This window comes from Lactuca sativa, chromosome 1 (assembly GCF_002870075.4).
Source record: "Lactuca sativa cultivar Salinas chromosome 1, Lsat_Salinas_v11, whole genome shotgun sequence".
In the NCBI taxonomy this organism is placed as follows: Eukaryota; Viridiplantae; Streptophyta; class Magnoliopsida; order Asterales; family Asteraceae; genus Lactuca; species Lactuca sativa.
Window position 1 is genome coordinate 136979018 of NC_056623.2, and position 13787 is coordinate 136992804.

The following is a 13787-nucleotide window of genomic DNA, read 5'->3' on the forward strand; positions in this document are numbered from 1 at the left end:
ATGATTTTTCTGTTAAAAACTTTAAGTTTATTTTTTTTGAGAATTTAAATGCAATGAAATATGATTATTAAAGCCTTAAATCAGGAACTCGATTTGCTGGAGAAGAAAATAGTTTGTGGTGTTTGAGCCTTGAATAGCTTGCGGCCGTGAACTTGGTGTTTACGGTCGTAAGCTCGGACCGTGAACTTCTGAACACACGAAATTCGACTGGAATAAAACCCTTCTTTTGCTGTGAATATCGTTTTGAGCAAAATCGCAACTGTAGGATGTCTTTGACACTCCGTCTCGCTCTGATACCAATTGTAAAGCCCGAAAAACGGATCTACCAATGATCAAAGACAAATAACATAAACAAAAGATGAAAAATAAGCAAATAACAAATGAACCAAGCTTGCATACGCCTTAAAGCAATAAAACGTCAAATACAACTTGGAGAAAACACAAAGGCATCAACAACCTTTAAAGTCTGACACAACGCCCTATTTATAGACCTGACTTACAACCGCAAGGAGTTTACAGCCGTAAGGAGTTTACGGCCGTAAACACATAACAACCGTAAACTTAGACAAAATCGGTTTTTACTACCCATTCATTACCACTAACTAGTATTCCTAGACCAAACCATTACATATGGTCTTTCACACTACCTGGCCCAAAATATCACATTTACAGAGTCCAGCAGAGGCCCAATTCAAGTAGTCCATACACAACCCAAATTCGAAGCCTATTTGACAAAAGCCCAACCAGAGGACGTACATGGGGCGTACTCCTCTGCTACGCGGGGCGTACTCATCCAAACGTTGACCACCATTGGGGTGGTTGACCCAGTATGTTGGGCGTACTGGATATACGCTGGGCGTACTAGACGATTTACCAAAACCTTATTAAGTGCTTAATGACTTAAGCACTTAAGCTCAAACTTCAGATCTAGAGACCTAACATGCCTAGGATCCATAAAGTCGTGAACTTTATCACTTTGGACGTACATAAAGTTCTTAATACTTGGTCTTAATCCATTAAGACCTTATTTCTTCATGCATGGGGCTTATACAGCTTATGGGACCTCATTTTTATCACTCAAGGCCCCTTAAAGAGTCTAGAAGGACAACCCTTTTTGTCCAAAACACAACATGCACCATCTTATGGCTTTTGGGACAAGGAATGCATCTAATAAAGTAAAATGATGAGATCCAGACATATATATGCATAAATTTTGGAATTTTATACCTTCTGGAGCTTCTTGAGCACAAGTTAACTTCAGATCTACAAGCTTGGTCTTCTTCTTCAAGACTTTGATGCACTACCTTCCTCTAAAAGCACTCAAGAACACACCAAATAAGCTTAAACACACAATGAAAGGTTAAGGTTTTGGGAAGGAAGAATGCAATATGTGGAGGCTGAGGTAAGGGAGGTGTGATGCTCATCATGTTGCTTATATAGGCCCCAAACCCTAAAGATTAGGGTTTTCCCCCAGACTAGTACGCCAAGCGTACACAAGTGTACGCCTAGCATACTAAGGCGGACTTAGTATGATTAGCGTACTTTTATGTATGCACATCGTACTCCCTCTTGGCCCAATTTTTGCAAACTTTGTCCCTTAAACTTTTCATGGCCCTTCACATCCGACCCCAAGGACTACAAATGACAAGGAAAAGATAGAAGAGGGTTCGGGAATACCTGCCAAATCTCGGGATGTTACATACATAAGTACTATGGGCGATGTTGGAGTGACATGAAGGTCTGGTCGACACTCGAGGAAGAGTGGCAGAGGAAGGTGCGGGAGAGGAAAAAAATGGCGGATGAAGGGGCTACTTGGTGTATTGACCGAGTAAGAGCCTTTAAGTGGTACCAATGAACCTTGGCCTAATGGTATCAGGTTTTGACGGATACGTGTCCTTACGCCAAAGATTGAGTGTTCAAGTTCTGATGTAGACAAAATGTGTAGATTTAGGAGTAGTGTAGTGTGTGTTTGTAAGTCATTCTAGAAAAAAAAAACTTTCAAGTGGTCCTATTAAACGCTCCGACTCGAAACGAATTAAACATTACCTCTTACCGGACCAATAAATATTAAAAGCTTATAAAAGAAGGCCTAATACCATTTTTGAAAGTTTTGAACTGCAGAGTTTGTAGTGAACCACTAAAAAGTTGCTACTCAAATTTGTTAACCTAAAATTTTGTTCCATACCCAATTTTTGGCATTTTTGTGTTAATGTATATAATAAATGACTATAAATGAAGACCCGGTTCATTTCTTAAGAGCCGGTTCCTAAACTAACCGTTTGAACCTCCAGACTAATTGATTGACTAATAGATAAGGTCTTCGACCTAATTGTTTTGCAAAACAGCGCATTTTAGTTAACAAATTCTCGAGATTGCGTCATCAATTCAAAGGAATCAACGAATGCTTCAAGTATCAGCCGTTTGTTATCGGTAATGTGATCGAACCTTTTGCTTTTTACATTTTGCACCTTTAAGATCATTGAACCAAATGCACTGAAGATAGCATGTACAACTATAACTATATTTCACCTCTCTGCTTTGTTAATTGCATCTTATCAATCAAGAAAATGGATCTGTAACTTCAGTCTTCCGTAAGGCATTACGACAATGGAAAGTTTGAATCCGAAAACATCTTCCCAAATGTTGGGAGGATAACATGTTACATTATATAATTCGAAGTATATATAATCATTACAAAATTAGCTTTTTAGACATGGAAATACATTACTTAGGTTCCACTTTGGCCGAAATACTGTATCCACCACTATAATCAAATCCATAGCTATCATTCCTCTTAAGCGTAGCTTCACTGTAAGGATGTTTAATTGCGCCTTTCAGAGACCCAAACTCAGTAGCAGAAGAAGATGCAGATGTAGAATCTGTATGAAGTCCATCGTTAGTCAAAATGTTCTCAAGTGCCTTCACAACATCACTCATAGTTGGACGATCTGTAGCACAATCTTCAACACATTGCATTGCTAGTTGTATAAACCTCTTAAAACCTATCAAAGATGTCATGTTTTTTATGATTGGATCCATTAAAGCTCTTAACCCGTATTCCTCTTCATCGGTTGTATCCATTTTCGTTTTCACCTCTCGTACAATGTACTTCCCTTTTTCGATAGGTGGTCTGGCTGTTACTAGTTCAAGCATTACCACACCAAAGCTGTATACATCACTTTTTTCGGTTAATTGTTGTGTCATGTAGTATTCTGGATCTAGATAGCCCTGTGAAAGATGAAGAATGTTAGAACCCTAATTGTTGAGTTTTGTTGGAACAAGGTGTAAACTTACCATTGTACCCTTGACTTGAGTGGAGACGTGTGCTTCACTGTCTGAAATTAGCTTAGACAAGCCAAAATCTGCAACTTTTGCTGTTAGGTATTCATCTAAAAGGATATTGGTGGACTTGATATCTCTATGGATGATAGGGGGGTCTGCTAGCTCATGTAGATAAGCTAGGCCTCTTGCTGAACCGAGTGCAATGCGTAGTCTCCTTTTCCAGTCTAGATAAATTCCTGATTTTCCTGTAAATCAAGAGTTAGATTTGTTATTTGTACTGTCATTGTCATTGTCATTGTCATTATCACTGTCACTGCCACTGCCACTGCCACTGCCACTGTCACTATCACTATCACTATCACTATCACTATCGTTGTCATTGTCATTGTTATTGTCATTGTCATTTTCACTGTCAATGTCATTGTCACTGCCATTGTCATTTTCGCTGTCATTGTGATTGTCATTGTCGTTTTCACTGTCAATCATTGTCATTGTCACTATCACTATCATTGTCGTTGTCATTGTCATTTTCACTGTCCTTGACACTGTCAATGATACAATTACTATCATTGTCCTTGTTTTTATCACTGTCATTGTTAATGTTATTGTTATTTACCTGTCAAGCTGTCTCTGAGTGTTCCATTACGCATAAACTCATACACCAACATTTGTTCTCCTTGTTCAAAACAAAACCCAATAAGCCCAACAAGGTTCTTGTGATGAACACGTGAAAGCAATTCAATTTCAGTCTTAAACTCGAGTCCTCCTTGCATGGATGCTTGTTGAGCTTTTTTTATTGCAACTACTTGCCCTCCAAGTACCGTTCCCTTATAAACCTGTATTAAACCACAAACCAAGTCAAAAACCCTAAACCCTAAAGCCAAAAAAACTTGAGAACGCACTTAGGGATTTACTCCTTGTGTTGCCACTATGGAAAACATGGGGGTATTTTACTGAAGTATTAAATATTTGAAGCACAATAACTACTATTTAAGAAACTAAGCAAACTCAAAACAACAGTCACATCAGATGGTGATAACATACGTTAAAAGTGTATAAGACTAATTTTTATATCTTTAAAAGTTATACCTTTCCATAGCCACCAGATCCTAACAAATTGGTGTGGGAGAAGTTACTTGTACTTTTCTTTAGTTCATCATAAGAGAACCATCTAGCTCCTTTTAATTGTGGTGCACCTCCACCATCTTTACCACTTGAAGCCCAAGATGCTACATAAAACCGATACAAAAAGAGCTAAAAATTCAATATTAAATAAAAATAAAGAAAATAAAAGTCGTTGTAATGGGAAGTTTAGAAATTACCAAAAGGTCTACTTAGAATAATTGCTTTCTCTGCACGTTTCTTTTGGCGAATAGCATATACGAAAAGCCCAATAAGCATCATGACCACTAAGGTACTACCGGTAGCAATCCCAATAATAGTACCAATACCTATAGAAGTACCTCCATGGACTTCTGAAACATAGTCATAATTTAAAAGTCAAAGCCAACTTTTTGGGGATTTTTTTGATTATGAGGATGAGAAGGAAATTTACGTCTTTTACAAAAACGAGAACCTAAGAGCAATTCCCCTTCCCAACTTGTTTATCCTTTTTGGGTGGGATTGCTTTTTAGGGAGGACAAAACTTGTAAGTTTTTCCCCAATAACATCTATCAATGTCCCAGCTTATTCCTCTTTTTGGATGGGGAAAAAGCAATGCAATTTTGTCCCATTTATTCAACATTTTTAGATAGGACAAAATTTGTAATTTTTTGTCCTATCTAAAAGGTTGAAGAAATGTGACACGGACATTAGTGGGACAATATTACAATTTTGGATGGCACAAAAACCGTAATTTTTCCCATTGACATCAAAGTTGTCCCAACTCTTCAACTTTTTTAGGTGAGGCAAATAGTTGTACTTTTTGTAGGTGGGGCCAAACATTTCAAATTTTATCCCACTATATTAGTCCCGGTCCCACCTAGTTTAACCTTTTTGTGAGACAAACACAAACATTTAAAATTTTGTCCAATCAGATCTGTTTTGTCGTGTCCCATGTAACAGAAATGTAAGTACTAATTTACAATTATATAAACTTACCGAAAAAGTCATAAGGAGTTGCTATGAAAAAATATGGTCCAAATCCCGCAGGAGGCTTATACGTTTGATTACTTAGATAAAACCCCATTTTTCGAACCTCAGACCTGTTAAAATGGTTACCCTTTCCTGGAAAAAGTTGCAAATACACTTGAAGATAATCATCCGTATTGAAGAACGGATTTTGGAGGGAAACTGATCCAGGAGTAAGGCCTAGTTTCACCCATAGGCTCATTTCTAAAGAATGCCAAATATTAACACTTGACAATTCTCTAAACGAGGGTGCACGAAAGTACAATGTGCCTTCATACGGGTAAGCACATTCACATGTTTGAGGGCTGAGTTTTTTATCCAATGGACACGATTTACTCCCACAGTTTGCTAAGCTTGTGGAATATGCCTTTGAGGTTTGTTGTTGAACATGACAATAAGCAGTGTGTGCTAGAGCTGTATCACACACAGGGTTTCCAGATAGTCTGAAAATAAAGAAAGCAAAAGCCTAAATTTCAGACACATGGAAAGAATTTAACACTTCAGCAAAAAAAATTGTCTGTTTAATTGACCGGTTTCCTGGCTGATGTGGCGTCTACATGGCAGACACATGGAAAAAAGTGACACCTCAGCAAACATTTAAAAAATGACAGCTTTTTGGATTTGAACATGGATTTTTATTTGAATGTGTTGGCGAGGTGTGGACTTTACACAAGTTAAAATCCAAAAAACAGCAATTTTTTGAATTTTTGCTGATGTCTTAATTATTTTTCCTACAAGGCAATTCACACCATAACAAAAAAAATCCAAGTTGATGCATATTTTGAATTTTTTTTTGCTGAGGTGTCAATTCTTGCTATCTGGTGTGACATATGGTGCCTACATGGCAAAACTTAACACCTCAACAAAAAGCACAACTACTTGGAGGTTTTTATTTTTTTGGGTGAGGTGTCTGATTTTTGCGAATTTAATTTCAAGTAGCTGTATTTTTTTTAAAATTTTGTAGAAGACAACAAGACACCTGACATTATCTTGGAAAAAAAAATTAATAAATGCAGCTGTTTGGATTCAAGCTTGAGTTGTAAATCAGACAGCTACACTAATGTTGAGGTGTCATTTTTTGCAATGTCAGCTAGGAAACTGGTCAAACTGGTCAACTCAAAATATCTGTTACTATTTAGCTTTAATTGTAAATGAAAAAGTCTCACTCCAATGTGTTTTTGTATTCACTACTCAGTGTCACAGCTTCAATCTCATTGCTTTGTAAATCTACTAGTTGTAATTGCTCACTAATGCTGCTTCCCATATTCAATGTATCATTCAACTTATTGTTCTTAAGTTTCCTGTTCAACAACCCCACGAATTGTAAAAGGTCAAAAACGCCCTTCTCGGGACATTAAAATCAGATACTTAAACGAATAAGTTTGACCTCCAATGTCAAAGTTTTGGAGTCTTACACTTGTTGAATTCCTGATAAACTGAAAAGATCTTGTGGTAGCTTTCCTTTAAGTGAACCAAATTCCATTACCCTTACAAAAAATAACCAAAGTTCAACTTAAAATTAATTTGTATGTAAGAAAATTTTCAGAATCATATTTTGTTTTAAGAACTCACAAAGTGCTTAATGATGGCAAGGTAGATAACCAAATTGGAGGGTCCGATCCATGAAATGAATTGTTGCTCAAGTCCCTACATAAATCAACCATAACAACTAAAAAATAATTGGACATAATATCACTCTCGAAGAAATGGATGTTTAGGGCTATTCTCAATGAAGAGGATGAGAGGGGTATTTACGTCTTTTGAATAGACCAGAGATTGAGAGTAAGTATATGTCCCATCATTTTGGGTGATACAAAAAATTATATATAGAGTGTGAGTGTGAGTCACAGTCTTAGTCTAATACACATCAAATACAGAAAAGTGGATTAACTTACACATAACTTAGGGCGTTCATCCCATTTAAATCGGGTAAATCTCCATATAGATTGTTGTGAGCTAAATTCCTAAAATTATACAACAAAATGGCAAGTTAAAACCGATAAACAATTTTATGGTTTTGATTGTATCAAAAAAGATGAACTCACAATTCACTTAGGCTCGTAAGGTTGTTGAGGTTCAACGGCACATCGCCTGATAATGTGTTTCTATCAAGCCTACTGTTTACATGACTTAATCCAGTAAGCTATATATATATATATATATATATATATATATATATATATATATATGGATACTTATTTTTAACTTAATACAAAAACAATAACCTAACATCGTCATTTTCTCAAATATCTTTAAACATTATTTATATCACTTCATTAGTAATATGTAGTTTATGTTACTTACAGGACCTCTAGTGTCTGCACATATCCAATTGTGGACGGGATTTTTCCCGTTAATTGGTTTCCATCAAACAATCTGTTGTTACAAATTTAAACAATCAAAATTTGAATCACCAAAAAAAAGTGACATATTTCGACTTACACATGTATCAAGACCATGTCACCATTGAAAAGTTGCTCGGGGATTCCACCCGAAAGCCTATTCTTGTTGAAATGGCTGTGAATTCAGAATAAAATATGTTGCTATTGTTAGTTAAAAAACAAAAAAGGAAAAGTATGTTGATGTTTTTTGTAAGTTGTGTTGAAGTAAAATAAAGTGAAAGGTACTTACAAATGCTTAGCATGTTTTAGTTGATCTAATCCCGGTTTGGTGTCGGTTGATATGGGAATGGATCCAGTGATATGATTCTCCGCGATGTCTAACCAATAAAGTTTGGAGAGAGATCCCAATGAAGAAGGGATTTCACCGGTTAAATTGTTTGTGTTCAAAGCCCTGTTTGCCACATGTTAATCAAAAGTTGTATATACAAGTGTTCCTTTTGGATTTAATACAGAACAAATGATTTAGTATAGAAAATTATAGAGTTAGGGGTTTTTTCTATTTTACTTAATGGACTTTACAGGTTAAAAACTTAATATAGACAACTATAACCGGCTGTTTCTTTTTGTCTTAATTAGGACACAATGACTTGATGGCTTAAGCCACAAAATCTGACTTGATGTATTAAAACACTAACCACTTGCCTATTCATTCATGTTAAAATTGATGAATATTGTAAAATTTGTTTTTTGAATGTAAAGGTAAAATAGTCATCTAGTGTCATTTAAATAATTCATTCTATCAAGAAAACAAATAAACCTTGTGTAACATTACTTTATCCATCTAGACAAATATGGGTGCTTATTCAGTTACTTTAGACCTATACAGTGTAATGACAAAAAAAGCCATTGTAGACTTTTTTTTTCCTTTAAATCTAATTTATTTTACAAATTAGCGTTCATTTTTTTTTGTCCATTCCGTGAACTTGTCCTTAATTGTAAAAATATTTATTAAATGCCATTTTTCTAGACAGTAGTTTATCAAAACAGCATCCAATGAGAAAAGAAGAAAGAAATAGGGTCTAAGATATTCATACAAAAATGATAGCTCTTGAAGATTTCCCAATTCAGGTGGAATGTTTCCTGTAAAGCTACAACCTGCCAGGATTCTGTGACATAACATGAAAATAAACATAACATAAATTGGTTTTTGGCTCGAGAAGTATGAGAGACATGTCAATGTGATAAAAGTTATATTTATTTTTCTCCAACCTAAAAATGAGGAATGTAGCCTCACTTTCAACCCCTTGTCCATACAAAAAGACATAAATACCCTTATCATCCTCAATATATTAAGTGAAAAACCTTTGTACCGATATATTTGATAACGAGGATGAGAAGGACAAAAACATCTTTTGTCATGTTGAGAGATTGAAATTGAGTCCCCAAACATAGTATAAACCGTTAGTACACAGATGTCATTAAACACTAGCACTAAAAAAGACAGGTTATTTGAGGACTCACAAAATGCTAAGGCTTTTCAGATCACCTATTCGTGGAGATATTGAACCAGTGAGTCCACCATTGAACGACAAGTCCCTATAATAAGAATAAATATTTGTTTTTATATATGTGTTATGATTTATGAATTATAAGATGTGAGTTGAAATATAATGTTCCTCACAAGGATGTTAAGGCAGTGAGCCCACCAATGTCGCCAACAAGCTGACCCACCAACCCCATGCTCGACAATCCCCTGTGTATGAACAACCCAACAAGTAAATAACTTAACTCAACACTTAGGCCTCATAACGGTGTAAAAATGGTTGCTAAAACGCATTTTCCTTCCAATTTCTATTATGTTGAGGCCTCGTTACATAATAAGGAAAAAAAAAATAAAGTAGATGCATGTGTATGCATTCAACTCGCATATTCAACTCGAACTACGGAATTGACTCTGATGTCAATATGTTAAAAATTGTAGCTTTTGGTCTCATATGAGAAGACCAAACAAGGACATTGTCGCACTCTATATCTTTCATTTATGCAAATGACGTGAATGTCCTCGTCATTAAATATAGTCCGTAAAAGCTTGTGTAGTCTTGTCCCCTCATGTCTCATGCACTTGACATGAACTTTAGGGATATTTTAAATGATGACAATGACGAGGTCATTTTCGTCATTTGTACAAATGAGATGTCAAGAGCAAGATTGTGTCCCATCTTGTTCCATCTTTTTTTATAGGAAAAAAAACTCTAATTTTTTTTATTGACATCTAGGGTGGTCTGAGCCTTAGACCAATACATATCAAACACATTAAAAACTTGTTTTTTAGAAAAGGAAAGTAGACTAACAATGAGATGATCCTCGTGTCACTGCAAGTGACACCTTCCCACGAACATGGATCATTAGACCTTCTCCAGCTTGGTGGTGTATTTTTCCATTGATCTTTCAAAGCTCGAATCGCCTCAACTACAATAAAAAGTTCAAACCACAAACATGAACTAAACCACTATGTAGCCAATATCAAGAACGGATTTAACTCACTTACCATCACCATTGTCAATATCCGAGAACACCACCACACAAAACACCAAAAACACACACCCCCACAACAATCGCAATACAAAGATTGCCATCATACTAAAAAACAAGAAATATTCTACGCAATTTGCATGGTCATACCGTAGGAAAAAGAGAGTGGTGATACTCCTATGATTTAACGACTAGGATTTTGAGTAGAATATTGGAAAAGCGAAAGTATGAATTTAATAGTGATGATGATACTAAAGACTTTGAGTTTAGCTTAGATTAGAAGCCAATCCAACAAACCCCATTAGTCCATTACTATCTCCACCAACTAAAATACAGATTCATCATGTTGTCACCATTGCCACCCTTTCAAGTCATATAACATGGTGTTATACACATATATCAAGAGTAGAAAGTGGGTCGGGTTTTGTTTTTTAGATAATATTTGGTTCACTTTGAGCGGTTTTTAGATGAACCAATATTTAAAAAAAATAATAATAATACAAGTTTAGGAAATGATTTATCAAATCTATTCGTTTTGGATAGGTTTGTATTTTTAGTCAAATCCATAGTCTGTGTCACAAACGTATTTACTTATTAAAAATAGTTATAAACCTAATGGCTAAAGAAGGTAAATTAAAGAAAAAGAAAAACACAAACTTATATATATATATATATATATATATATATATATATATATATATATATATATATATATATATATATATATATATATATATATATATATATATATATATATATATATTGAAACATGAATATATCCTTAAGGTAATATAAGCTTAGTTACTCAAACCCACCATAATACGTCGTTTTGTTTGATATATATTCATTATAATGTTTTTAAACTTCAACCCTTAACTTTATTTACTATCAAGATTTTCGAAATTTTATTATTATCTTCGTCTTATATCACATCTTTTTGCCAAATACGTATTAGGCTATATGTATTATATAGTTGAAAATAAAAATTATATAAGAGGAAGATAAATATGAAATTAATAAAAATCTTGGAAGTAAATCAAATTAAAAGATGGATTATAAGAACATTGGACAAGTACAATATATATATGATACAAAACGACGTACTATGGTGAGTTTGAGTAACTAAGAGCATATGATATGGGCAACGAGCAATGGTATTTTTGCTGATGTGACATCTTATAACATGGTCATAACACCATGAACATCATTTCCTTTTTGATGTTATGACATACATTGTTGGCTTTATGACATATTGAAACGAGAACATTAATTCGCTGCACATTTCTTCTCTCTCTATTTTTCTCTTTTTAACTTCCTCATAACATGGTCATAACACCATGAAGACAATTTCCTCATTGGTATTATAAGGTGTTATAACACCACCTCAACGGATTCATACCTAATGCTCTATGTTTATATACCCTTAATGGTATATTCACTTTTTCTATATATATATATATATATATATATATATATATATATATATATATATATATATATATATATATATATATATATATATATATATATATATATATATATATATATATATATATGAAGAATTAATGAAATAGCAACATCATTGAATTAGTTGGCCAATTATTCTATAAGTTCTAAATTACATGCTTTTACATTCACAAATGAAAGCAACTATGAGTAGTACACTTGATGTTATGTAGACGCGTTCCTAATATTTGTAAAGTGGTGTATATATTGTGACTTTACATATTGCTATTATTAGTAGAGAAATAGAACATTGGTAAAAATAATAAAACATGCTACTTTTTCCAATTTGGCCGAAAGTATATTGCATAATATACACTAAGGTAATTGCGTATTCAACTACTGCACACCAGACTTAATAAAAAAAAATAGTATAATAATACAATTTTTACAAGGGTTACTATAATTGTAAGCCGATAATGTTTTTTTATATGGTTTTAAATTGTCCATGTTATTATTTTTAGGGTAACTTACATAAACGTCACAATATTTTTATAAAAATTCTAGTTTGACACCTAGTTATTTTTTTATTACAAGTTAGTCACTAAGATTTTGAATTTTTAAAGAGAAATCTATAATAAAGCCCAAAATTTTGACTAACTTTACGTTTTTGTCATAAATTAATTTTCTTTTACAAAAAAGTCTTAAAAACAAACACAACTTTTCATTTTAATCCATTTTAACTGGTTGGAACCGATAAAAAATTAATTTAAGCTATTTCGTAAACCGACCCAAAGTATTTGAACTTTTCTGCAAACAATCATATTAAAACTTTTTTACAAATAAAAATCATATTATAGTTATTATTATTATTTTATTAAAATACTATTTTTTAAATTTGTTATTATTAATATTGCTAACAATACATATAGTATGTTTAAATGAATATATATATATATATATATATATATATATATATATATATATATATATATATATATATATATTAAAGGCATTTTAAGGATGAAGGTGGACGAGATAATGATGCTTTAAACATTAATATGCTTATATATATATATATATATATATATATATATATATATATATATATATATATATATATATATATATATATATATATATATATTTCACTTTGTATATGGTCACTCGCAATTGTTATTATTATTTTCAGTTACAAATATTAACACTTAACAATTTAAAAGATGTCGTCTGTTTGTAATTACAATATCTTGTTTAATAAAAAGTAATGATATGTTTTGCTTTATCTACAATACATCTGTTGTGTTTCTACAAGAACCACATAAATAAAGTAAGAAAAAAATGGCAACATACATGTTGGTAACTAAAATACTTACACACAAGACATACATAGATAGCATGTGCTCACGCATTAATACATGTGGTAGTAGAGACAATCATAATCTTGATTTTATCCCAGTTGTGGACCCAAACTCGATTCAAGAAAATACATATAAGAAATGTCTGCTTACAAGTTGAGAATGATAAGCAAAAGAACAAAGAATTTAATTATAATATTGATAGTCAATGAGGCAGAATCACTATTTTTAAACAATTTTAAAAATAGACAATTTCTTTTAAATTGTTAAGTATTAATATTCTGAATTGAAAATAATAATAACAAATGTGAAATGACCATATACAAAGTGAGAATATATACAAAAAAAAAAAATAGTTATGATTTCAATGCTTAAGAATCACTATCCCCCAACCTTCACCCTTAAAAAATGTCTTTAATATATATATTTTTTCATTTAAACGTATTTATATGCATTATTAACAATATTTATGATAATGAATTTAAAAATAATATACTTATTTATATTTTTAATAATAATAATAATAATAATAATAATAATAATAATAATAAGGTTTTTTGTCTGTAGAAAAATCCTAATATTTTTGTTTGCAAAAAATCTCAATATATTAGATCAGTTTACGAAATAGTTCTAAACTAATTTCTTACCGGTTCTCACCGGTCAAAAAAGATAAATGCAAACTTTTGTTGGTTTTTAGGAC

At 32.8% G+C, this 13787-nt stretch overlaps 1 protein-coding gene across 2 annotated transcripts; it reads right to left on the reverse strand.

Moving 5' to 3' along the window:
- Nucleotides 1–2615: 2615 nt before the first annotated feature.
- On the reverse strand, nt 2616–10502 carry LOC111916826 (leucine-rich repeat receptor protein kinase HPCA1). Of its 2 annotated transcripts, none has more exons than XM_023912485.2 (19): nt 10303–10502; nt 10106–10223; nt 9436–9507; nt 9276–9350; nt 8849–8920; nt 8044–8205; nt 7855–7929; nt 7717–7788; nt 7458–7529; nt 7308–7376; nt 6985–7059; nt 6828–6899; nt 6579–6713; nt 5383–5855; nt 4605–4754; nt 4372–4511; nt 3899–4118; nt 3295–3527; nt 2616–3228 (listed from the first exon to the last, which is right to left on the reverse strand). In XM_023912485.2, the coding sequence occupies exons 1-19, from the start codon at nt 10391–10393 to the stop codon at nt 2725–2727; spliced, it is 2880 nt and encodes a 959-aa protein (XP_023768253.1). In that variant the 5' UTR covers nt 10394–10502; the 3' UTR covers nt 2616–2724. The 2 variants fall into 2 exon arrangements, with proteins under 2 accessions (XP_023768253.1, XP_023768252.1); XM_023912484.2 differs by having other exon boundaries at nt 4605–4757; nt 10303–10501.
- Nucleotides 10503–13787: the final 3285 nt, after the last annotated feature.

Bases quoted from the DNA above. Each gene is read 5' to 3' on its own strand.
- LOC111916826 (XM_023912484.2), bottom strand. From the start codon at position 10,393: ATGATGGCAATCTTTGTATTGCGATTGTTGTGGGGGTGTGTGTTTTTG. The intron at 10,224-10,302 runs GTAAGTGAGTTA...TTTTTATTGTAG, and splicing joins GGATATTGACAATGGTGATG to TTGAGGCGATTCGAGCTTTG. The intron at 7,789-7,854 runs GTAAGTCGAAAT...TTGTAACAACAG, and splicing joins GACATGGTCTTGATACATGT to ATTGTTTGATGGAAACCAAT.